The sequence below is a fragment of the Lycium ferocissimum genome, chromosome 1 (genome assembly GCF_029784015.1).
Source record: "Lycium ferocissimum isolate CSIRO_LF1 chromosome 1, AGI_CSIRO_Lferr_CH_V1, whole genome shotgun sequence".
NCBI classification, from domain to species: domain Eukaryota; kingdom Viridiplantae; phylum Streptophyta; class Magnoliopsida; order Solanales; family Solanaceae; genus Lycium; species Lycium ferocissimum.
In genome coordinates this window covers 8,378,275-8,404,286 of record NC_081342.1, presented here as the reverse complement: position 1 = coordinate 8,404,286, position 26,012 = coordinate 8,378,275, and the positions used below count along the sequence as shown (strand labels likewise).

Genomic DNA, 26,012 nt, shown 5'->3' with positions numbered 1-26,012 from the left:
AGCACTATGGGTGAGCTGCCCTTGCAGAGTTGCAGGTCCTTCATACACTATCTGGGGGACATTATGTGTGCTATTAGATTCTCTGGCGTCCATTGTCCAAAAAATATTTATGAGAGATTAAAACCTCAAACATAATCTGTGGACAATATGTGTTTCGGTACATTTTGTTTGCTCTGTCGTTATAGATAAGTTTTCCATATTCATGCTCTCTTACCAATGTATTGTTGGGAAATAAAATAGACCCGCAAAAATAATATTCACGGTATTAGTGATAAACGCGGAACACTAACTTATGGTTAAATCAGCAAGAATAAAATGCAGCAATAATGATACTAAGATTTTACGTGGAAATCCTTCTGAATAAGGGAAAAACCACGGCCAAGAGGAGCAACTGATATCACTATAGTAAGGAATTTTACACTGTGTAGTCACGAGTATAAATACTCCAAAGACCACTACACACTCAAAAAGAAAAAACACTCTTTTGATTTTTCCCACCTCATTACAATATCCCTCACACTCTATTTTTCTTCACAGACTATTTTCTTACAGTCTATAGAATACCTTGCTCTCTATAATTTTTTTTTCTCTCTTTTTTTGGTGTATTGGAGAGCTTGCTATTTATAGGGATGAAATGTACCGTTTTTCATCCTTGCATTTAATTTGGCCGGTGCCAAATTCAACCTTTTGCAACTATTTTTTACAAAAGTTGCAATTTGGCCTGTGCCAAATTTTTCCTTATCAAATAATGGGGATGGACCACAAATCTCCCCCTCCAGACCCATTCAACTGAAGGAGGCATCTCCGTCTTCTCAGATAGAGTTAATGCCGACAAGTTCTTTGCATAACTCGAACTTGTCTCTGGAATCACCTTGGTTAACATATATGCGGATTTCCACTCGTGTGAATCTTCTTGACCTGGAACAATTCGTTCTCTACCTGATCACGAATCCAATGATATCGGACGTCGATGTGCTTTGTTCTCGCATGGTACATGAAGTTTTTGCTCAAGTCTATTGCACTACGGCCATCACAATAGACAACATACTCCATTTGCTTCGCAATCCAAGTTCTTGAAGGAATCTCTTGAGCCATATCATCTCTTTGCCGGCTTCGATGCCAAATATACTCCGGCTTGATTGTAGACGGTGCGATACACTTCGCAACCGATTTGCCATGATATAGCTCCCCGAAAAAGTAAACGGATATCCGGTAGTGGATTTTCTATTATCAGGTCACACTGCCGTATCGAGATCGTATAGCCCTTGAAAATTGGATTTGATTCTCCAAAACACAAGCATTCATCCGAGCTTCCTCTTAGGTACCGAGTATCCACTTCACAAATTTCCCAATGCTCTTTCCTGGATTTTCGAGAAATATGCTAACAATGCCATTGCGTGAGCAATATCGGTCGAGTGCATACCATTGCATACATCAAACTTCCGACGACGGAGAATAAGGAATCTTGGCCATTCTCTCTTTTTCCTCCGTTGTTGTGGACACGTCTCTTTGCTCGGTTTTAGATGACCGGAAGAGGTGTGCTAACTCACTTAGCACTCTTCATATTGAAGCGCTCGGTACACGTTCTATGTACTTTTGCGACAAATAAAGCTTCTTTTTATCTCTTGAACGAGTAATTCTCATGCCCAAAATTTGCTTAGCATGACCCAAGTCTTTCATTGCAAAAGACTTACTCAACTGTTTCTTTAACTCATCAATCTTGGAAGCATTCCTGCCTATAATCAACATATCATCCACATATAGCAGGAGGATAATAAAGTCATCATCAGAAAATTTTTGTGCAAACACACGGTGATGCGAAGAAGTCTTTTTATAGCCTTGCTCCCATACGCGATTCAAACTTCTTGTACCAGCATGAGCTTGCTTGATCCATATAGACTCTTTTTAAGTTTGCATACAAGATTTTCTTTACCTTTTGCCTTGAATCCCTCGGTTGTTTCATATAGATCTCTCTTCTAAGTCACGTGAAGAAAAGCGGTCTTCACGTCCATCCTTCAATCTCCAAATCAAGACTAGCGATCAAACCAAGAACTGTCCGAATGGAGGACATTTTCACGACAGGAGAAAATATTTCGTCAAAGTCAATACCTTTCCTTTGACCAAATCCCTTAACAACCAATCTAGCTTTGTATCTGGGCTTCAAGCTGAGTTCTTCGGCTTTAACTTTGAACACCCACTTGTTCTTCAAAGCTTTCATGCCCTTAGGCAATTTCACCAACTCAAAAGTATGATTCTCATGCAGAGATTTCATCTCGTCTTGCATGGCTTCAATCCATTGATCCTTGTGCTCATCTTCCATAGCCTCCTCATAACATTCAGGTTCTCCCCGTCGGTGAGTAATACATACTCATTAGGTGAATAACGGGAAGAAGGAATATCTTGTCTAGTAGACACTTAAGTGGAATATCGACTCATCCACAACTTCGGTAGGAGCATCTACCTCATTAATAGCGACATCGTTATCATCATCAACATGCTGATGCCGGAACATGATTACGGGCATCACCATCGTCGTCGAGCCCACCAACGTCATCAACATTTGTATGAGGGACTTGATCAAGATTAACTAAACCTTCAGAACTTGAAGATTTTATCTTCTCCGTTTTGTTAATATCTTCAATGGTTTGATCCTCCACGAAGATAACATCACGACTTCTCACGACCTTCTTCTCAATTGGATCATATAGCCTGTAACCAAACTCATCAAGGCCATAACTAATGAAGATGCCCGCCTTGTCTTGTGCGCTAATTTTGACCTCTCATCTTTAGGCACATGTACAAAAGCTTTGCAACCAAACACTTTCAAGTGGTCATAGGAAACATCTTTGCCATACCAAACTCTGTTTGGAACATCATTTTGCAAAGCAATCGCAGGGGATAGATTAATAACATGTGCGGCGGTCAACAAAGCCTCACCCCAAAAGGAATTCGGCAACTTTGCTTCAAAAAGCAAACATCTGACTCTTTCCATCAAGGTCCTGTTCATCCTCTCTGCAAAACCATTAAGCTGAGGAGTCTTAGGAGGAGTCTTTTGGTGTCTGATACCCTGTTGCTTGCAGTATTCATCAAACGGTCCACAATATTCACTTTCCACGTTATCGATGCGAATACACTTCGGCCTTCTTTCTGTTTTTCTTTCAGCCAAGCACGAAACTCGCTTAAAGACACCCAACACTTGGTCTTTAGTCTTTAGGACGTAGACCAAAGTTTCCTTGAGCAATCATCGATAAAAGTAACAAAATAAAGTGCACCGCCCAAGGTCCTTGTTTTCATTGGACCACGTAAATACGAATGCACCAATTCAAGCAACTCTTGTCTTTCTTGAAGGAGGATGAGATTTGAAAGAAACTCTATTTTGTTTTCCGGCCAAGCAAGTGCTCACACTTTTCTAATTTAGCACTTTCGAAATTTGACAATAATTTCTTTTTGGCGGAACATTTAGTTCTTTCTCGCTAATGTGGCTAAGCCTCTTATGCCATAATGTTGTAGAACTATTGCTCTTAACTGCATTCACCATATCAACACATGTAGAGGCCGTAGTCCAGTATAGACCACGACGCTTTTCGCCACGAGCCACAATCATGGAACATTTAGTAAGCTTCCACTTTCCAGCACCATTGGTACTGACATATCCTCATCATCCAAAACACTTAACGAGAGATCAAGTGCAAACGAACATCGGGTGCATGCTTTACATTGTTTAAAACTAGTTTAGTTCCAATACTAGTTTCCAGACAAATCGTTCCAACACCAGCCACCCTAGATACAGTCTCATTACCCATACTCAAAGTTCCAAAGTCACCGGAGTATAGGATGAGAAAAATTCCTTCCTTGATGTCACACGAGATGCGGCACCTTGTCCACAACCCGGCTTGACTCATCATAAGCAATATTTATCGATCCGCATCAAGGACGGTGACAAGATCTTTCGTAGTGACGGTGGCCACGCGATTGCCATCTTCTTTCTTTTCCTCCTTATCTCTATTCTCCTTTTTCAAAATCCGGCAGAACTTAACATGTGTGCCCTTTTTTCCCTTGAATGATAGCACTCAATATCTTTAAGTTTGCTTCCGAATTTGCTTCTATTATGTTCTCTATTTTGAGAACCACGATTCTTGCCTCTCCCTAGTGTCGATCACCAAGACATCGATGAGGAGGAACACTTGAGATTTTCTTCTCATCTCTTTATTTAAAGAGCGCTTTCTTGGCAAGATCCATAGAGATCACATCATCGGAGCGGAATTTGATAATGAAGTTCTAATAATTTCCCAAGAATCTGGTAGGGAACCAAGTAGAAACAAGCTTTGAATTTCTTCATCAAAATTAATGCCCATAGCAGATAACTGGTTCATGATCCCCTGAAAAATATTCAGAGATCTGTCATTGCGGAACCATCGTGGTATTTTAAACCTAACATTTGCTTTATCAAAAACATCTTGTTGTTGCCAGTTTTCCGAGCATACAAACTTTCAAGATGCTCCCATAGGGTCCGAGCATGTGTCTCCCCAGAAATATGGTTCAACACATTATCGTCAACCCACTGTCTAATAAAGCCGCAAACCTGCCGATGCAACAAATTCCACTCTTCATCTGATTTATTATCAGGCTTTTTAGTGGCAAAGACAGGTTGATGAAAATTCTTGACATAGAGCAAATCTTCCATTTTGCCCTTCCAAATGACATAATTTACGCCACTCAAAGTAACCATTCTACTAGTGTTGGCTTCCATCGTTTATCACAAATACAAATACTATTTATTCGGAGACCAAAGTAATTCTTTTCGATATGGAAGTTCAGACTGTGCTGCAACCACAGAGCATACTCAAACAGAACCTTGGCTCTGATACCACTTGTTGGGAATAAAATAGACCCGCAAAAATAATATTCACGGAGTGATAAACGCGGAACACTAACTTATGGTTAAATCAGCAAGAATAAAATGCAGCAATAATGACACTAAGATTTTACGTGGAAACCCTTCGAATAAGGGAAAAATCACGGCGAAGAGGAAGCCGGTGATATCACTATAGTAAGGAATTTTACACTGTGTAGTCACGAGTATAAATACTCCAAAGACCACTACACACTCAAAAAGAAAAAACACTCTTTTGATTTTTTCCACCTCACTACAATATAGGCCTGTGCACAAATCGGTTCAACTCGAATTTTCGAACCGATTCGAAATAATTTGGATAATACAATTCGATTTCGATTACGAATGGAATTGTAAAATATTACGATTTAACGGTTCGAATGCAGTTGACTTTAATTATCAACCGAACCGAACCGAACAAATCGAATTTATATGCCACTAATTACTATATATATGCTAATAATGGTGAAGTAATATTCATTTTATATTTTATAATTTATACCACGGGGCCCACGGCACAGGCCCAAATCCTAAAATTCCTAGACCTAATATTATAATATTCTTTTAGACTTTCGGTATTACGTCTTCTCAAACTCACTTTCTCAAGTAAAATCAAAATACACCGTCTTCTCTTCTCAAGTGGGTTTCAAGGTAAAATATTAGTTTTCATCTCTATTTTTTTGTTGATATTTGTGAAACTTATCAGGTTGAAGTTAGTTTCTCACAAACATATTATTGTGTGTGCCAACGTAACAGTGATACTAGTTGATTTAGTGTGAAGGACATTGTCTCACAAACATATTATTGGCGAAGGTTGCATGTGACTCCAAGTGATAAGTTCACCTTTTCTATTTTTGTCTCTGTTTTGTTTTTTTTTGTTCGATTTTGAGTGATTCTAAACATCACCGAAAATCTTGGAGTGCTTGAAGATATGGGTTTTTTTTTTAGCTTCACTATGATTGATTTGCGAAACCCCTGAGAAACTAAATTTCCTTGTTCACTAAAATTTTGGATTGAAATTATGTGTAGAATGATTTCTGGGGTTTTATATTTAGTTAAAGGATAAGAGAAAACTGATATGATCTATTGAAAATGAGTTTTCATTATCGTTTCTTGCTATATGTGCATGGATATGTTGAAAAATTAATTATCTCAATTTTGTTTTGCTTATTTGTTGTTTGATTTCAACTGTATAGATATGTTCTAATCATTTTTGTGCTGGTTGTGTGTAGAAAACTGTGACTAATCGATTGTAGTGCAATTACTTTTTTTAGTTAAAAATAGTTTTGAAGGTGATATTTTGATAATTTATTCGAAACGTCATATTGTTGATTCCGAGTTTGAAGTTTGAACCAAACCGAGTGGTTATTGTTGTTTGTTTATTGTGGTGTATGTCGAGTTCTAGTACACATTTAAGATTGGCATTTGAATAACAACCGGAATATTAAGTGTCTCATTCATCATTTGTACTTGTTCTTTTATAGATGGCGATTCGGATGCGAAGGTATGGAGGTTGAAAAAGCAAGTGATGCTTTAAATGAATCATCGGATACAACGAACACAAGCCCTTCTCCTGCTGGATCTCCTGGATCTCCTTCCAAAAAAAGAAAATCCATGAAAGAGAGATCCAAGGCATGGAAGCACTTCGAAAAGTTCACTGATGAAGATGGAATCAAAAAAGCAAAATGTAAGTATTGCCACAAAACTTATGATGCTTCTTCAAAAGGTTGTGGTACTAGTAATTTACTTGCACACATGGTCGTTGGAAGGTGTCCTAAGTTTCCCCGTCATCTTCAACTTGACAAAAATCAAACACAGCTTGCTTTTTTACCTACTAAAGATGGTGAAAAAGGTGAGGTCTCACTTGTCCCGGGGAATTTAATCAAGATGTGTGTAGGAGGGCTTTAGCTCGTATGGTTATTATCGATGAGCAACCTTTTAGTGTTGTTGAAAAGGAGGGGTTTAAATCTTTTGTTAGGAGTGTCCAACCCATGTTTCATGTTCCTTCTCGTACTACCGTGACTAGAGATTGTTTTGAGCTTTACAATGAAGAGAAACAATCTTTGAGAAAGTATTTCAAAGACACAAGACAGAGAATTTGTATTACTACTGACACATGGACTTCAATTCAAAGAATTAATTATATGTGTGTAACTGGTCATTATATTGACAAAGATTGGAAATTACATAAAAGAATATTGAACTTTTGTCCAATCATTAGTCACAAAGGTCAAGATTTAGCTAGTGGTATTTCTAAATGTTTGCTTGAATGGGGATTGGATAAGATTTTTACTATTACAGTTGATAATGCAAGTTCTAATGATGTCATGGTTAAGGAATTGTCAAAACAATTTACTAAGTGGAATACCAATATGATGGAAGGCAAACACCTTCGTGAGGTGTATGGCTCACATCATCAATTTAGTTGTTCGGGATGGCTTGAAAGAAGGGAGTGTGTCGTGGAACGTGTTAGACAAGTCATTAGGGTATATTAGACAATCTCCGCAAGATGGAATAGGTTTAAGGATTGTTGTGATCTTGACAAGATAACATCTAAGAAATCTTTGTGCCTAGATGTCCCTACTAGGTGGAATTCCACGTATTTGATGTTGAGTGTTGCTATGGGTTATGAGGAAGCTTTTACAAAATATTGTGATGTTGATTTTGGATTGGTGAACTTTATTACTGATTATCTTTGTGAGGATGGAGAAGGCGCAGTGCTCTCTAAGTAGTGATTGGGAAAGTGTTAGACGCATTGTGAAGTTTCTTGAAATCTTTTATCAACTCGCCTTGAAGGTATCGGGTTCACTTTATGTTACGTCTAATGTGCACTTTCTTGAGATTTGTGAAGTTGCTTCTTCTTTGAAAGAGCTCATGGAAAATGATGACATTGTCGTACGACAAATAGCAAAGAATATGAAAGAAAATTTGACAAGTATTGGGGCGATCCACTAAAAATGAACAAAATGATCTTTATTTCATGTGTGCTGGATCCTCGCCACAAGCTTCACTCTCTTTCTTTTGCCCTAAGTACTATGTTTGGACCAACACAAGGGGTGAAAATACAAGAGGAAGTCAAGACATACATAGTATCTTTGTTCAATGTGTATGCAAAGAATAATGTTAATTCATACTCATCTTGTCCATCTTCACCTACTTCATCAAGCACATCCAGTGGTAGTATTTGTTCATCAAGTCCAAATAGTTTGAAAAAAAAAAAGACTCTCAAAATTCATGCAAGATTTAAATAGGCATAAGAATGGTGGGGGTGTTGATTCTAAAACAGAGTTGGATAAGTATTTGGGTGAAGATATTGAGGAAGATAGAATTGGATTTAATATTTTATCGTGGTGGAAGGCGAACTCACCTAGATTTCCTAGTCTTGGTGAGATGGCTCGTGATGTGTTAGCCATTCCCATTTCTAGTGTGGCATCTGAATCCGCTTTCGATCGGAGGGCGTATACTTGATCCATTTAGGAGTTCAACGACTCCTAGAATGGTGCAAGCACTTGTGTGTTCTCAAGATTGGCTTCGTAAAGAACCAACCCCGGTTAGAGTTGAAGAAGATTTGGATAATCTTGAGCAGCTTGAACTTGGTAAGTCTATGTACTAAATTTGTCATGTTTTAAATCTTTAGACTATTGTCATACGGAGTGTTTATTTGTACTTTTTTGAACTCTACAGATTTGATTAATACTGGAAGAGAGCCTTGCATCGTCGACATATAGTTGCAAGTTTAAAATATGTAGTAACTTGTAAGTATTCTAAAAATCGGTTTCGAATCTTTTTTTTTTTTTTTTAAAAAAAGCTTCGAGTTCGATTTACGAATCACTTTCAATATTTTTTTTTTTCGTTTCGGTTCGAGTTTTCATTTAATGTTTTCGTATTTTCTCGCATCCGATTTCAGCTTCCCATTTTCTACTTCGTTTCGATTTTATTTTTACGCTTTGAGTATTCATTTTCTCCTTCTATTTTTGAATCAATTTAACTAGTAATATTTACTTGTGCTTCTCGTTTTGTAACTTCCTTTTTATTCTTAACTTGAAGGTGCTATTTACATCTAACATTTATATTGACTGTAGGACCATTTGAGCTTATTATATTGTACAGTTTCTTCTGCTGGACCAGTTGAAATGGTTCAAACATATCCTTATTTCATGTGTTTGATTGGTTTCCTGATTATGAAAATGATAATGGTGGTATCCGTTTGTTCAATTCAACACTGTTTTTTGAAATTTATAGCACTAATGACTGCTTATTCTTTCAAGTTTCAGACCATGCTTGCTTGGTGAGATGATTGCTTGCTGGTTGGAAAGGAGATGGTTGTCAATTTTGCCTGACTTCTAGGCCGTTTTCTTCGCTTTTGTCGCCCTCGCCACTACTTTAGTTATTACTTGTTTACTATTGAACTATTGTGGGATCGGGGATGTACTAAATTTAGGATTGCATTACATTTGGGCTTTGGCTACTTTCTTAGTCACCTATCTTTGCTGGATTTTAATGGTTGAACTTAGTTCCTATTTCTCTACATTTACTTTAGCGTGTTCCACTTAACTTCAGAAGTGGTGCAAATGAATGTCTTCATGCACACCTTGCATTGGATATTCATGGTGCCTCAAGCTGAAATGAAAATAATTGCTTGTTTAAATTTCAAACAAACCGAATAAATCGATTTGTGCAATCGAACCGAAATAATAAAAAAACGAATCGAATTGAACCTAGAATGGATCGAGTTTGGTTGAGGATTTTACGAAGTCGAAATTCGAAATTTCAACTCGATAACGGCCAAAATCGAACCGAACCGATTCGTGCACAGGCCTAGGTAGGGGTGTTCAAATGAGATCGACAAACCTATCCGAACCGTTAAACTGAGTCAAACCGACTTAATAAACCGAAAACCGGTTTGGTTTGACTTGATTTGGTTTTAAATTTTAAAAAACCGATAACATTTGGTTTGGTTTGGTGTTAAACCAAAAAAACCCGAACCAAAACCGAACCAAACCAATAGATACATACATATTTAAAATATATATATATATATACATACCTTCTTCAAAATTTTAGCTCAGACCAAGTCCAATAAAAATTCAAATAATTAGAAAGAAAAGTGTAGCCCATTTAAGTTTAAGGTAAAATAAAATAAAAATTTGCTAAAGGTAAAATAATTTTCTTCCCCTTATCCAGTTTTACGGTTCCCTCTTTTACATGCCATCTGAATTACTACTAATAAACTAGCATTTTATCCGTAACAAATTAAAGGGAAGAAATGACAATTGGAATTTTAAAAGATTTGGTAGATGACTTTGTCTTTCTGTTTATCATTTTTCGTTTTAACTTCTGTGCTTTCTTCTCAATGCTTCATAAACATGATGAGTCTAGTCTCTAGATAACAAAAATTTCGGAGGACTGCGTAATATCAAAAGGCTATATGTAAGGAGGTAACTAGAATTATGAAAAGTAGATGTTATATTTCTGTAATTCCTATACCCATAGTCATAGGCCTATACCAAAATAAAGTTAATAAATTAATAAAGAAGATTCTTAGATTTGAATGGATCACGTCAAAGCCTTATTTAGTTACCATTTAATTCAAAGGTTCTTTGTATTAATACATTCTTAAAATCCGAAAAAAACCGCAAAAACCGAACCAAACCGTAAAATTAACAGAACCAAAAAAACTGAAACTGATAGAATTTATACTATAATGGTTTGGTTTGGTTTGAATATTAAAAAAAACCGACTTAATTGGTTTGGATTGGTTTTAACCAAAAATCGAGTCAAATCGGACCATGAACACCCCTATATATAGGAAAAACTACTGAACTACCACAGAGCTCTAAAAGCTCCCACTAGCTTTAATTACTTTTTTTTGTCTATTATTGAGTATTCACTTAACAAAAATTGTATGTGATGTAAGCACGCAACGTAATATATATTCTATTCTGTCTATTGAACCAAAATAAAGAGATAATAATTGTATTGACAACGTTAAACGCGTTGAATCTTGATTTTGAAACATTAACGATGGACTTGGTAGGTATAAAAAACATAAATTACGACAATTTGATTTCATCATTATTTGCCGTAGTCTTTTTTTATTTTTTATTTTTTATAATTATATAAACCTTATAATTTATTACCTTGACTTTCACTTTATGCATAATCTTTAGAAAATGTATCATACGTACTATGAAGTGTCAATACAGTGCACTTATTTTTACAGTAAAATTATGTCAGCAAGATGTACTCATTATTATTTTTATCATTGTTTTTTGTTAATTATTAACCTGATGGAGACCTAAAGACCAAAGTAAATCATTAGTCGGCATTATATATAGAATAAAAAGATCTTTAGTCAGCCGCTTTGTAATTGAGCAATCACCCAACTTTTGAGAGACAGCTCATTAACTTAAACACACACGAGACTCACGAGAGAATTTGAAATTTGAAATTATTATTGATATCTTCATAATTATTTGAATATAACGTTGTGCAATTGATTAACAGTTTATCTTTGTTATAACTAGAGTCAAATTCATGATTTGGAGTTGATAAAACATTTTGATAATAACCTAAAGTTAACTTTTGTAATTGAGCAATCACCTAACTAAATTTTGAGAGACAGCTCATTAACTTAAACAGTATTAATGAGACTCACGAGAGAATTTTAAATTTGAAATTGTTATTGATATCTTCATAATTTTTTGAATATAACGTTGTGCAATTGATTAACACTTTATCTTTTTTATAACTTCAGTCAAATTCAAGATTTGGAGTTGATAGAACATTTCGATAATAACCTAAAGTTAACTTTTGTAATTGAGCAATCACCTAACCAAATTTTCAGAGACAACTCATTAACTTAAACAGATACGAGACTCACAAGAGAATTTTAAATTTGAAATTGTCATTGATATCTTCATAATTTTCTGAATATAACGTTGTGCAATTGATTAACAGTTTATCTTTATTATAACTAGAGTCAAATACAAGATTTGGAGTTGATAGAACATTTCGATAATAACCTAAAGCTAATATACAATAATAATTAGGTTTATAATTATCAAATATTTAATAATTTTTAATATATTATAAGATCTAAGCAAAAATTACTAAATCCATTCAATAAAATTACTAAATTCATGTAAACTATTACGTTATCATCTAAATTCGCCACTTATTACGAGAGGGCAATTCTTACGACTGCCCTTATTTTGGGGTGGTCTTTAAGTTTTGCCCCTCAAATTTGAAATCTTTAACTTTTTCCCTTTGCTAAAAGTCCTTGTTTTCGGATTCGAACCCCACTCAGTCAAAAAAAAAAAAAATTAAAAAAATTCGCTAGGCAGAATTTTAGCTTCAGGCCAAGGCAGTTCACTTCAATTCATAAATTTTAAATTTTGAGGCATTATAAATTTTAAATCATTATAAAATTCATAAATTTTAAATTTTGAATTTACTTTTGCCCTTTATTATTAGTGCCATTCAACAGAGTAGAATTTAGGAGAACTTAAAAGATGTCACTATCACATTGATTAATAATATAAAATCACTATTGTGGTCCATATTGTATGGGCGGTTCAGTATTTGCAGTTTGTTTTGTATTTTTCTAGGCTCAAAATATGTCCCCAATTAAGGTCTCTAGAAAACGAGTACATATATTTAGAAAAATTAGTGTTGATGAGGCAGAAAATCCTATGGCATGCATGTATTCTTCGTGTTTCTAAAGTTTTTGACACTCCACAGAGGGTAATCATTAAGTAACTATATATATAAAATATTAATGAAAGACAAAAAATTCAATTAACATATTAAAAAATATATAAAATATATATTAGGCTGTGCATATTTTTATCGTGATATTTTGTTTTGACAAAGATATATTAATAGTTTCAATTTTCATAATATGGGGCACGTGCTGGAACTCGCACTTTTTTTTTTTTTTGGAATAACGCAGCCGCTATTTTTCGGGTGCGCACTGGATAACCTGCTCACTATGCAATAGTTTGCAAACCACACAGGAGATGTGAACTGCACAAGGCAAACCCGGTACGACGAGTTCTGACTAAGAAGTCTGGTGGTGAGGGGAATCGTTACGAGGTCTCCCGTGTGGAAAACCACTCACTCAACCAACTCAGCCAACCCTTGAGGTAAACTCGCCATGTTAATAAACAAAAATTTAGGTTTTCATGTCCGTAACAAACTTGTGATAGATGGGTATCCATCACAAATTCTACTTAATTATCCGTCAAAATTAATTTCTATATTCGTATTGAATTCTCAAACATATATTCAAAAATTATATGACGAAATTTAACAAACAATTGAAAAGTACGTGTATATGTACTTACTCTCACGGTAATAGCACCGACACTTGAATATAAAACATTGATCTCATGAGACTTGGTGACTGTGTCTCTGCCAGCTAGTGACACAGTAAGATTTGCTACAAGACAACGGAATAACAAACGTAAGTTTGTCTCTGTGTAAGAACAAGCATGATTTGCCGTAGGTTTTATAACTTTTATTATTGGTAGGATTATGACTTCTTATTTATTTATTGTAGTGCCTCCACTTTTGGCTATATATATATACATATATTATTCAATTAAGTCATTCTTTAGATAGTGGTATATCATGCGTGTGCTGTGTGAACTAAAGTCAATATAAGTAAACAGTGTGATGACATCATCAATGTAATTACTCCATTATCGTTGTTATTACTAATAACATGATGGAGATTCATTACAGAAACTCCACCGATGCTAAAGCACAACTACAGGAAACAAAATAAAATTTGCGATTCTCCTTGCCAAGGAGGGAGCTCGGAAGAAATACGTTTGGGACTTATGACAAAACATGTTAGGAGCTACTTTTAAACGTTAAATACTGCGATGTACTAGTAATCTGGTAGGAAAAACTACTGAACAACCACAGAGCTCTAAAGCTCCCACTAGCTTTTAATTACTGTTTTTTTTTTTTTTTTTTTTGTTTGTCTATTAGTAAGTATTCACTAGCTTAACCAAGAATTGTGTGTGATGTAAGTCCGCAACTTAATATATATTCTATTCTATCTATTGAACCAAAATGAAAAGATAGTAATTGTGTTGACAACGTTAAAAACGTCGAATCTTGATTTTAAAACATTAACGACGGACTTGGTCGGTATAAAAAACATAAATTACGACAATTTGATTTCAGCATTATTTGCCTTAGTCTTTTTTTTATTATATAAATCTTATAATTTAGTACCTCGACTTTCACTTTATGCATCATCTTTAGATAATGTATCATACGTACTATGAAGTGATGTTAATATAGTGCAGTTATTTTTACAGTAAATTATGTCAGCAAGATGTATTCATTATTATTTTTATTATTGTTGTTTGTTAATTATTAACCTGATGGAGACCTAAAGACCAAAGTTAGTCATTAGTCGGCATTATATATAAAATAAAAAGATCTTTAATTTAGTCAGCCACTTTTGTAATTGAGCAATCACCTAACCAAATTTTGAGAGACAGCTCATTAACTACGATACTCACAAGAGAATTTTAAATTGTTATTGATATCTTCATAATTTTCTAAATATAACGTTGTGCAATTGATTAACAGTTTATCTTTGTTATAACTAGAGTCAAATTCAAGATTTGGAGCTGATAGAACATTTCGATAATAACCTAAAGTTAACTTTTGTAATTGAGCAATCACCTAACCAAATTTTGAGAGACAGCTCATTAACTTAAACAGACACGAGACTCACGAGAGAATTTTAAATTTGAAATTGTTATTGCTATCTTCATAATTTTCTGCATATAACGTTGTGCAATTGATTAACAATTTATCTTTGTTATAACTAGAGTCAAATTCAAGATTTGGAGTTGATAGAACATTTCGATAATAACCTAAAGTTAACTTTTGTAACTGAGCAATTACCCAACCAAATTTTGAGAGATAGCTCATTAACTTAAACAGACACGAGACTCACAAGAGAATTTTAAATTTGAAATTGTCATTGATATCTTCATAATTTTCTGAATATAACGTGGTGCAATTGATTAACAGTTTATCTTTGTTATAGCTAGAGTCAAATTCAAGATTTGGAGTTGATAGAACATTTCGATAATAACCTAAATATACAATAATAATTAGGTTTACAATTATCAAATATTTAATAATTTTCAATATATTATAAGATCTAAGCAAAAAATACTAAATTCATTCAGTAAAATTACTAAATTCATGTAAACTATTACATTATCATCTAAATTCGCCACTAATCACAAGAGGGCAATTCGTACGAATGCCCTTATTTTGGGGTGGTCTTTAATTTTTTCCCCTCGAATTTGAAATCTTTAACTTTTGTCCTTTGCTAAAAATTTCTTATTTTCGGGTTCGAACCCCCGCTCAGTCAAAAATAAATAAAAATAAAAATTGCAAGTTAGAGTTTGGATTCACAAGACAGAGTTTTACCTTCAGCCCAAGGTAGAATTTTGAGGTAGAGTTTTGCATGCAAAATTCTGCCTTAATACCAACAATTAGTGTTAAAATTGCAAGGATAGCACCACCAAATGCTGCTTTACTCTGCGGATACCCCTGGAGAACAACGTACACATTAACTTAGACTTCTAACGATCAACTTCACTAAGACGAAACGCTAAGATGCAGTTCCATAGTGTTCCAAACAATAATTTGAATTTTCAGCAGTCAATTAATGCTTATACCTTCAGGCCAAAACCCTACCTTACGGAAGAGTTTTACATGCAAAATTCTACCTTAAGGCAGAGTTTTGCGAATCCAAACATCTACCTTGCGAAATTCCTTTTTTTTTTTTTTTTTTTTTTTTTTTATTGAGTTGGATTCAAACCCAGAACCTCAGGGTATAAGGTGAAGGGCAAAAATTAAAGACCACCAATTTGAAGGGCAAAAATTAAAGACCACACCAAAAAAAAAAAGATCATAAGATACATACATGCCCTGCAAGTTGCCAAGCAAACAACAAACTTGAACTTGGGTTTTAAAATGTGACACAGGTTTTAAAATTTGTAAAATTTACCTGCCATAGCTATCTCTAAGCCTTAATTATGGATGGTAACTACCTTTTTTAATATTTAAGTTTAGTAGCTATATTATTCAAAAATTACATTTTATAGCTATCCACTTTTTTTAATTGACTGTGCTGCCCCATAATCCCTAAATACACGCTGCATTATTATCTCTCTGCCTAAATATAGTCTCCCACCCTAAATACATGGTAATTTTTCCATTTTTTCTTCCATTTTTTCAAATTATAATTAAAAATGATTTCCAGCCAACATGACTTCATATACAAAGAGTTAATTAATGGCATCAACTAGTCAACTTGAAAACAAAAAGATCAATGGCACTGTTGTCCTTATAAAAAAAGAGAGCTTTAGAGGTTGTTCCATCTAAAGTGGTTCAACGACAAGTTTATGATATTCTTGGGCATAAGGTTATCCTGCAGCTTATCAGTTCTGTTAATGGAGATTCAGGTGATTACATTTATAACAATTCGTTTGCTAAATTTCCATGGATGGGCCGAAAGAGAGGAAAATCCTTATTATGTTTGCTGATCATGTGGTGTTGTTTATCTTATGGGTGATGAAGAATAATATTGATTATAGCAATATGATATTGTAGCATCATCTAAGAGCAAGAGAATACGTTGTTGGTGTAGAAACACCATTGATAAGACTTGTGGAGCTTTATGCCCTCCAAGTGTTTGATAAAATGTTTCAAAGATATTTCAATGTATTTTTGTGTATTAGCAAACAATATATTTAATTTTCAATATTTCAGTGTATTATTTTTGCCATTGACTACGTGTATTTCAATATATTTCAGTATATTTCAGTTTATATTTAACTAGTGAATTTTTCCGCGCCTCGCGCGGTTTTTGAAAAACGGCATTAAAATACTTTTTTTCAAAAAAATATCGAGATAAAATTCTTCAGTATAATGGTGTCCATTATATTTATACATCTATATATTTAAAACATTAATATGATCAATATATTAATCGCATATATATGTCTTTAATTTGATTTAGAGTTTAGAAATGTGATGCATGATGCAACTAAACTCATGAGACAGAGAAAACAGTGCATATGTTTACATCTTCGAATCAATTACGCCATCAACTCAAAATTGTTCTTATGGGAACATGATCTTTATTTTTTATTAGTAGTAAATTGTTTTGGTGATACAACACTTACATACATGCTATATATTTTATTAAAAATAAAAACCAGTGATAGAAAAATGTATCTAATAGAATCGAGTCGTTGAACCAATTACCTCCAGTTTAATCAGAAGTTTCTCCAATTTTTTCGGGAAAAAAACCCTCCAATTTACTTCTTGTGTACTTGTCTTTTTTGCACAACCCTAAAAAACATATTGAATATTATTGTCGTAATGTTTATAGAAGAAATGAGAGAACGGAAAAACATATTATTATCATATGGATATGGACATATGGTAATTAACTTTTTTCTTTAACAAAAAGGATGAGCAAAAAAATGTTTCTCACTTCTATAGGGAGAGAAAGTAGGAGAATCAAAATTGATCACTGAAGTTACTTAAAATGATTCCGAAAAGAGCAAATCCATCAAAGTAGGAAAAACGACGATACCTTTCTACAATATATCTATAGTCCAATAAATTAAAAAAATCCAGACACTAATAGACTCTTCCAACACTCCATCCTCCGCTAAAAATCGGGAAAAAATGAAGTGATGTGTCACATATAATTATATAAAGATTATATAAATTCAAATCTGCAAAATGATGTTTCAAAAACTAAATACAAAAATTCTCTCTGTATAAAGCATGAGAAAGGGGCATGCATATCAACAAAAGTGTTACGCTACATGATAACTACAAGTTTACAGCTGAATAAGCAAAGTCGCAAAAGAAATCTAAAAGGAAAATAAAGAATTGATCAATTCCAGAAAACACGAATATAAGAGAGTAAAATATAAAAATTTATACGATACTCACTAATTCCATGACAAATCAGAGCAACAAAAAACAAAATAACAACAGTAAAGTCAAATTCATAACCGCAGGTAAGCCCAAATAGATTTAGTGGTGGAAAGAACAAATGGCTTTTGAAATTAGTTGGTGGGTGGTTTGAGGGGGTTTTTTTTTTTTTTTTTTTTTTTTTTTCCAGAAATAAGTATGGGAAGAATAGAAGTTAGAACAGTAGTTTTAAGTTGAAAATTTGAAGCGTAAACACAATATGGAATAGGAAAATTTTCTAGTAGTAACAATAGAGGCATTTATTCCTACAATAAGTATGGATATTTATTCCTACAATTAATATAGAGGCATTTATTTTTACAATTATAAAATAACATAGAAAATAAAAAATAGGAAAAAGTACAAAAAAAGGTGAAAAAAGATTCATATGAATGGTGGCCATAGAGAGGAGCCACATCACCTTATTTATGCCTAGCTTTATATTATATATAGATTTTCTTTGCCATTGATTATGTGTATTTCACCGTGTTTTATCTAATTGCAATATATTTCAGTGATGTTATGGAACTTCATACGCTTTGCGTGGTACATGCAATCATTAATACTAATTACCATTTAATTTGAAAGTAGATATTTATTACCTTAAATACAGCCATTTTTTACCCAACAACGATTTTGTATTTCATTGTATTTAAAAAACGCGAAGATATTTATTTACTTATACAGCCGTTTTTACTCAACAACGATTTTGTATTTCGTTGTATTTCCTTATATTTCGAAAACGCGAAAATGACCAGAAATACAATAAAAATAGTTACGAATTATAATTTTGCAACTTGTAGCTATAAATAATTAAAACCTATAAAAAGGTAGCGATTTGTGTAAGTTTTACTTAAATTTTTTGGGTTTGGTTGGTTTGATATTGTCATAATATTAAAAAAATGCTTGTGTCCGTTTAAGTTGGTAATTAAAAGACTCAAGAAGAATAAATATATAAATGAAAAATGACAATTGAGTTGGTGAATTGGATCATGACACATCACTCAAACCCAAATTAGTCTATCCATCTTGACTCAAGCAAATTTTTGACAGCTTATTGACGCAATGCTTTCAACCTACCAAAATTTAGCTCAACACGGACATTTGATAACCATAAATCTAAATACTTTAGAAATCTATCTCGTTAAAATAGTAAAATTTCTGGAAGGTCATTAAACTTAAAAAGCATTGTCATCAAAACAAGTAATATAATTAAACAGACCATAAAATGTAGTAATTAAGTTTATTGATGCTAAACTATAAGAAATTAATTGATCTAATCGTCAAAAAGACCGAACAAGGCTTCTTCTTCTTCTTCAGATTCTTCAGCTGCTTCTTCCTTCTTATCCTGATTTGTGTCAACAATTTCACCTTGAGAAGCAGCACATTCAATAGCTGTCGCAGTTACAACTGCAAACTTGCTAGGATCCTACATTAATTTAGTAACGAAGAAAAAAGATTCAGCGTTAATATAGCAAATGCTAACAAGAAAAAGAAAAAGATTTACTTAATGTTGCATCACATTCTCAGCAAAATAACATAGAATTTAAACATTTATAGTTAATAATCTGGTAAAATGGCAAGGGAAGTCATGTTAAAAAAAGATTCAGCGTTAATAGAACAAATACTAACAAGAAAAATAAAAAGATTTGTTTAATGTTGCACCACATTCTTAGCAAAATAACATAGAATTTAAACATTTGTAGTTAATAATCTGGTAAAAATGGTAAGGGAATTCATGTTAAAATTTGTTTACACTGTTAGCGTATTATATAGATGGTATATTAAATACAAGATTTGTTTAATGTTGCACCACATTCTTAGCAAAATAACATAGAATTTAAACATTTGTAGTTAATAATCTGGTAAAAATGGTAAGGGAATTCATGTTAAAATTTGTTTACACTGTTAGCGTATTATATAGATGGTATATTAAATACAAGAACTAGAAAAAACTGGAGTGGAAATAGTACCATAATAATGTAATCATAAAACATTTTGGAGAGCAAATAAATTAATTGGCATTAAGTTAGTAAACCCAACTATTTGGAGACAAAAATAGAAAAAAGAAATACAATAGTATACAGTACCAGTTTAAGATTCGTGCCAAAATTATAAAGGATTAAATCTGTATAAATATACTCCGTAGTACCATCTTTTTTAACAGGTGTATCACTATAAAAGGCGTTGAAGTACCACGCTAACAACATAATCAAGTCACTTATCGGTAAATCTAAGCACTAAGGTTTTGAATATTCAATCAATTAAAACATAAAAGTATTCTTCATCTTTTCTTGGACATTTTTTTGTGTGGATTGCCCTTCAAAGACACTGGTCTTTAATTTTTCCCCCTCAAATTGCTGGTTTTTAATTTTTTCCCTTCGCCTAATGCCATGAGTTTGGGGTTCAAATTCCGGCTCAATAAAAAAAAAAAAAAAAAAAAATTCGCAAGACCGAGTTTCGTAGCAAAATTAGGCCTATTCGGGCAAAAGTTAGGCATTAAGCCAGTGTTTTGCAAAATTCCAATTGAGGGGAAAAAAAAAAGTGGCCTTAAAGCAAACATCTACCTTAAGGCAGAGTTTGATTGCCTTATGCCTTTGATTGCAAACTCTACTCAAGGCAGAGTTTCAAACTCTGCAACTTTGCCTTTTGAATCCAAACTCTTGCTTACGATTTATTTTTTTTGACTGAGCGGGAGTTTGAATCCAGTACCAAAGAGTTTTTAGCTAAGCACAAAAACTAAAGACTACCAATTGGAGGGACAAAATTAAAGACCACCCCCGAATCCTCAATCCTGCAAATTGCCCTTTCTTGGAGGATCGAAGCCTTATGGCCCAACGTGTTCAACATATCATTTGGCCCAAACCAAAATAGACTTCTAACCCAACTCGTATTCATTCCTTTTTAGCTGGGAATAAAAGGCCCAAGAACAAGAGTTACTAGACAATAGGGACCAACTGCACAAATTCCCATTTTTAGAACCTCTATTTTAAAAAGAAAAAAAAAAAAACTACATTTTCCAAAGATTTTAAAGTTCAACTGTTTCAAAATTAATTTCGGAGATGCGGATGTGGAAGTGAAATCACGTGTCTGAAATTGTAAACATTCAAACTGTCGGGTCTAAGCCTCAAGTCGAAGAGTCTGAAATTTGAAAGAAGTGAAAATTCAGATAGTCAAAATTAGACCTTTGAAGATATATCAGCAGCATGTTCTTGTTGGGAGGGGCCTTAAAACAACATTTTCTTTAATACATACAGTACCTCGTAAGTTACAAATAGACGACATTCGTTAGCGTAGCAAAGGGTTTTTGTTGGAAGTCATTTTTTAAGAAGAATTAACCTAAATAGCCGTCTACTCAACTGCTTAAATTGAAAATAGCCGATGAATATATAATATATGTATAATTCATGTATATTATGTGTATAAATGCATAATCCATATATAATCTATGTATAACTGCTAAGAAAAGTGAACAGTGAATTTGTCTAGCTTTTTGTATAAAGATTTTTCATTTTTCAGTTAGATTATTCTCCTTTTTGTCTCATCAAGTTAATTTATATCTTCTCAAAAAATTTGATCCAAGCATTAACGCACTTCACCAGAAATACAAGAGATAATTATTATAGATTTCGATAAGAATGAACTTATATTTCGGCCCCTTGCATACACACAAACAAAGCATAGTACTCCATCAAATAAAGAAGCACAGGTATATGAGTTGTACTTAAACGGCTACCGAACTATAGACGTGATTTCTTTACCACAAAGAATCTAACATTGTGTTAGTTGCATGTCTCATTATGTCTTGGGGTGACACGATTAGTTTATCAAATTGTAATTATTCAATTCGCTCATGTTTTACCAGGTTATTGATTCCCTTATTTATTGTTCAGCCGATTATGACTCAGGAAATCACCCTAACTCTTATATGTAGCTCAAACTGACACGAAAATTTTTGTTAAAATATTTAAATAAACAAAAGTGTTTGATACGTTTTATATAGCTATAGCAAAGAACATTTTTTTTATTAGTTTGAGAATTAAGCAAACTATAAGAAAATAAATAGAGAAATTAAATTTTGGCATGAGTTAGACGTGTTGAGTTATGAAGTATGATCAATTATTTAGTCTATCTTGAATCATTCCATCTCGGTTGAAGTACACAATACCCGATTTTGGAACCACCATTTAAGTCAAATCACGCCAAAATTTGCAAGTCTATCACTTTGGAACGACTTCAGGCATGTGGTGCTTGAAGTTTCATGTGGCTAAAATTGAGGCATATATATGACTAAAGTTCAGGGACATGAGGTTGAAGTTCAACCATTTCTGTTTGGACTTCATCAATATGTCGTTGAATTCAGTCATTTTTATGTGAACCTCAGTTATATGTAATTTCGGAGATTTTAAGAAGTATAGAAACGAGCAATTTTTTTTTTTTTTAAAATAATGGGTATAAGTTAAATAGCAACGTACAAAATAGGATATCCCGTGAAATTTTATATCCATCTCCACCCAACTAACTTTTGGACAGATTGACAGTAGCATATCTATTGATACAATCCATTTTGGTCCATTCAAATTTAGCCCAAAATGACTCATTTGTGAACATTAATTGTTGCTCCCAAACGCACACGCAAGTATACGCGGTCGTACCGGTAATATAGGATTTTTAAGTCCAGATATCGATCCCACAGAGACTTATGATTAACTGTTTACTAAATTAAACTATTGCTAATTATCTAAACAAGAAGTAAAATCCAAAGTTATATTTATAAACTAACTAAAAATAAAATAAACAAATAATGAACTTCGACCAAGAAAGAGCAGATTTTTATCGGAGAAGAGATAGATCTAGGGCTATGACCACTAACAATCCAGTTGAGTCTTCAAATCGTTTTACCTATGGGTTACTAGTTGACAGGTTAATTGTAACTTTATGAGTATCTTCCGAGTTGCTCACAAGCCTGTAGATGCTACTATAACGCCTATATCCCCATGGTCGTCAGAGGTAACAAGAATGCATTTACTTCTCCGTATTCAACTAAGCAAGGCTAAAGGGTATATTCCTATCCTCATTAGCGAAACGATTAATCGAACAAGCTCTATTTATTCTTATTACGCATGCAAATTCCATATCCCTAGTTCAATTCACACGCCACAGATAGTGTCTAATTAGTGATCAAGTAATTAAACAATTAAGCACAAGAATAAATAAGCAACCCAAAAATATGAAAATTTAATAGATAGAAACGATAATCAAACGTCAACTTTCATGTTTGTGTCAAAGCCCTAGAGCTAAAGAGTAGCTCCACATAGACGTGAAATAAAAACAACAAATCATCCGAATAAAAATATCAAAATAAGTATTACAGAGAAGAGAAGTAAAACCCTGTAACTCCGGCCTCCACGGCGGCTCTAAGCTCTCTCTAGGTTAATAGTTATGAACTAAGGGTTTCAAGTAATCCAAATTTATGTAAAAACCCTGTAGAATATGTATTTATAAGGTACCAAAGGCCTGGGCTTTTAAAAATCAATTTCAACTCGGATAGGGAAAAAATCACGAACTGCATAATAAAATTCAAAGAAGCGTATTACGTAACGGCAACTGCATGCGCGCGTCTTCATCGCGTGCGGTTTCCGTTCAGTACTTTGATTTCTTCTTTTGCATGCAAAGCTGAATTCTACCATAATTAGACCATGAAAAACCATGATTAGGCCATCATTCTGTCCCCCATTTTTCTACTCTATTTTTTTTTTCTTCTTTCCACTTCAACGTGTCATATCTCTTATTTTTCCATTGGTTCTATTTTTCTTTTTTCTTTCACTTTTTATTCAATTTTGCTCCAAATTTCTTCATCTTCACATCGTTTTATTTCTACACAATTAAATATAATATTAAGCCCAAGATAATATAATAGTACTCAAAAGACGATTAAAACATTAAAATGTGAGGCAATAATAGATAAATATATGCATTTTTGACTGAACATAATTAATTGTGTTGTAGTTCGATCACAGCAGCTTTAGTCCCCTCTGTTGTCTCTTCACCCAAATTGTAGCTAAAAAAAGTTGTTACTTTTCACATTACACACGTCATATATGCAACGTATCATTCAAAAAATGAATTAAACGTGAGATCTGGACCCTAAATAATACATGTTTTCTTTTCTTTTTTGGGTATGGTTTGGTACGCATCTCAAGTTGGTGTAATCACTTCAATTCTTTCTAGGCATAATCTTATCTCTATACAGTCAATTAAATTAATTAAAAGGTACCTTAAAAAGAAAGGAAAAAAAAAATAAAGAGCCTCAACTCTACATTTTTTATATCTTGCTATATTATTGAAATATAATGTTAATGCTAGCTTTGACGAAGTGACGAGTGATAGCATTATAAATGGAGAAAAAGTGAACATTGCAGACCACCTACTGCAATATTGAAAAGTGTGATGCCTTTGGAATAATTAGTTGAAATTAAAAAAAAGATAAAAAAAGAAAGGGAAGTTGAAAGGTATAAATATATACCCGCATCGGTTATTTACATTAAATTAATGCAATTTATTATAGTTAATTAATTTAATAAGGTGATAATATACAATAATTAACGATGATTAAATAATAATGGCATATGTTTCAATTCCAACACATTTTATATTTGATGTAAACACCCGGGATAAACTTTTATCAAGGTGAAATACTCTACGAACATAACTTTTGCTTGAAAAAAATTTATAAGATTTTTATTTCATTTGAAATACTTATCAAACAAGTCTAATAATTAAGGACTTGTAGGATGCAAAAATTATTATTAGGTATGTCTTTCAAATTTTAAGTTTACTTACACATTTTCAAGTGTCGGCCGTCATTTTAAATGAATCTAAAATATTGGTATAGTGAAAACTGATAAGCTGTAGCGAAGACATGATTTTTATCAAAATTAGGTTCATCATCTAAAATGAGTAGACAAAAAGAATTTGACCTTATATATACATTGTGATTTTCCTACGACAGAAGAGGTTTAGATGAACTCTCTTTTGCCCCTCTAACTTCGACCCTATTGGTAAGATTGTACAACACGTGATATGCGGGTTATGTGTATCACTGATTCAAACCTTGTTGTGGCAACAATCTAATATGTAAATAGAAGAAAAATAAAAAACAGGTCTTTGTTTCACCCAGTCTTGAACCTTGCTTATAAGGATAGACATGGGTTCTTTGCTCCCACCAATAAGTGAAAGAAAGGGAACAAAAATGTCCTGAATAGCACTATGTGATATTTCAGCAATTTAGCCAAAAACAAATAAAAGATTAGACAACACTAATTTAGCCAAAGCAAATCTGATATAAAAAGCAACTCCTATCATCATACGTACTGAACAGTTTGAAGTTTACATGTTTAGTTCTATACTAGCAATATATGCCCGTGCGATGCACGGGCCGAACATGTCTATTCACTTTAATTAGTCAGTCTTTAAGGTTTGTATTTTGAAAATAACTTTTAAAAACATTCTAATTGTTATTATATATACAAAATGTATTTTATGTACCATCACTTTAGTTGTAATTAAAGGTCTTTGAGATGGAAAGAGTCAGACTTTTTTATCATTATAATGACAATGAAAGTTGTTCATTGATGTAAAAGAAAATTAGTAAGAATATGAGGGAAAATTAATATTTTGATTCTAAATTTTTTCTTTTAAATTCTTTAATATTTTATATGTATACCGACAGGTTGATATCTATTTCAATTAAGTAACTATTTAGATCCAAACATAAAAATCATTAAAGTCAAGTATACTAACGTGGCCAAGTAATATGGGACGGAAGGAGTACTTCATTTATTAATTCTTAAATAACGTGAAAAGTCAAAATGATCAAGTAAAAGTGCACGGAGAAAATAAATATGTGTCGGAGAATTAAAATAGAAGTGCGCACGTGTATATATGAGAAGAGAATAAATATTCAGTACTATGGCATATATCCACGTGTGATTTATTAATTCTCAAAGAATGTGAAAAGTCAAAAGTGAACAAATTAAAGTGCATGGAGGAAATAAATTTGTGTAGGAGAATTAAAACT

At 33.2% G+C, this 26,012-nt stretch overlaps 2 protein-coding genes across 2 annotated transcripts in view; both read right to left on the bottom strand.

Moving 5' to 3' along the window:
• LOC132046314 (S-adenosyl-L-methionine:benzoic acid/salicylic acid carboxyl methyltransferase 2) overlaps window positions 1-26,012 on the bottom strand; it is an 82,324-nt gene that overhangs the window by 2,744 nt on the left and 53,568 nt on the right. The window lies entirely within an intron of this gene.
• Window positions 19,085-26,012, bottom strand: part of LOC132046324 (large ribosomal subunit protein uL10-like) — a 69,412-nt gene continuing 62,484 nt past the window's right edge. The window contains exon 5 of the mRNA XM_059436921.1: window positions 19,085-19,361. Within this exon, the coding sequence (XP_059292904.1) occupies window positions 19,209-19,361 (153 nt within the window). The 3' untranslated portion in view covers window positions 19,085-19,208. The remainder of the gene's footprint in view (window positions 19,362-26,012) is intronic.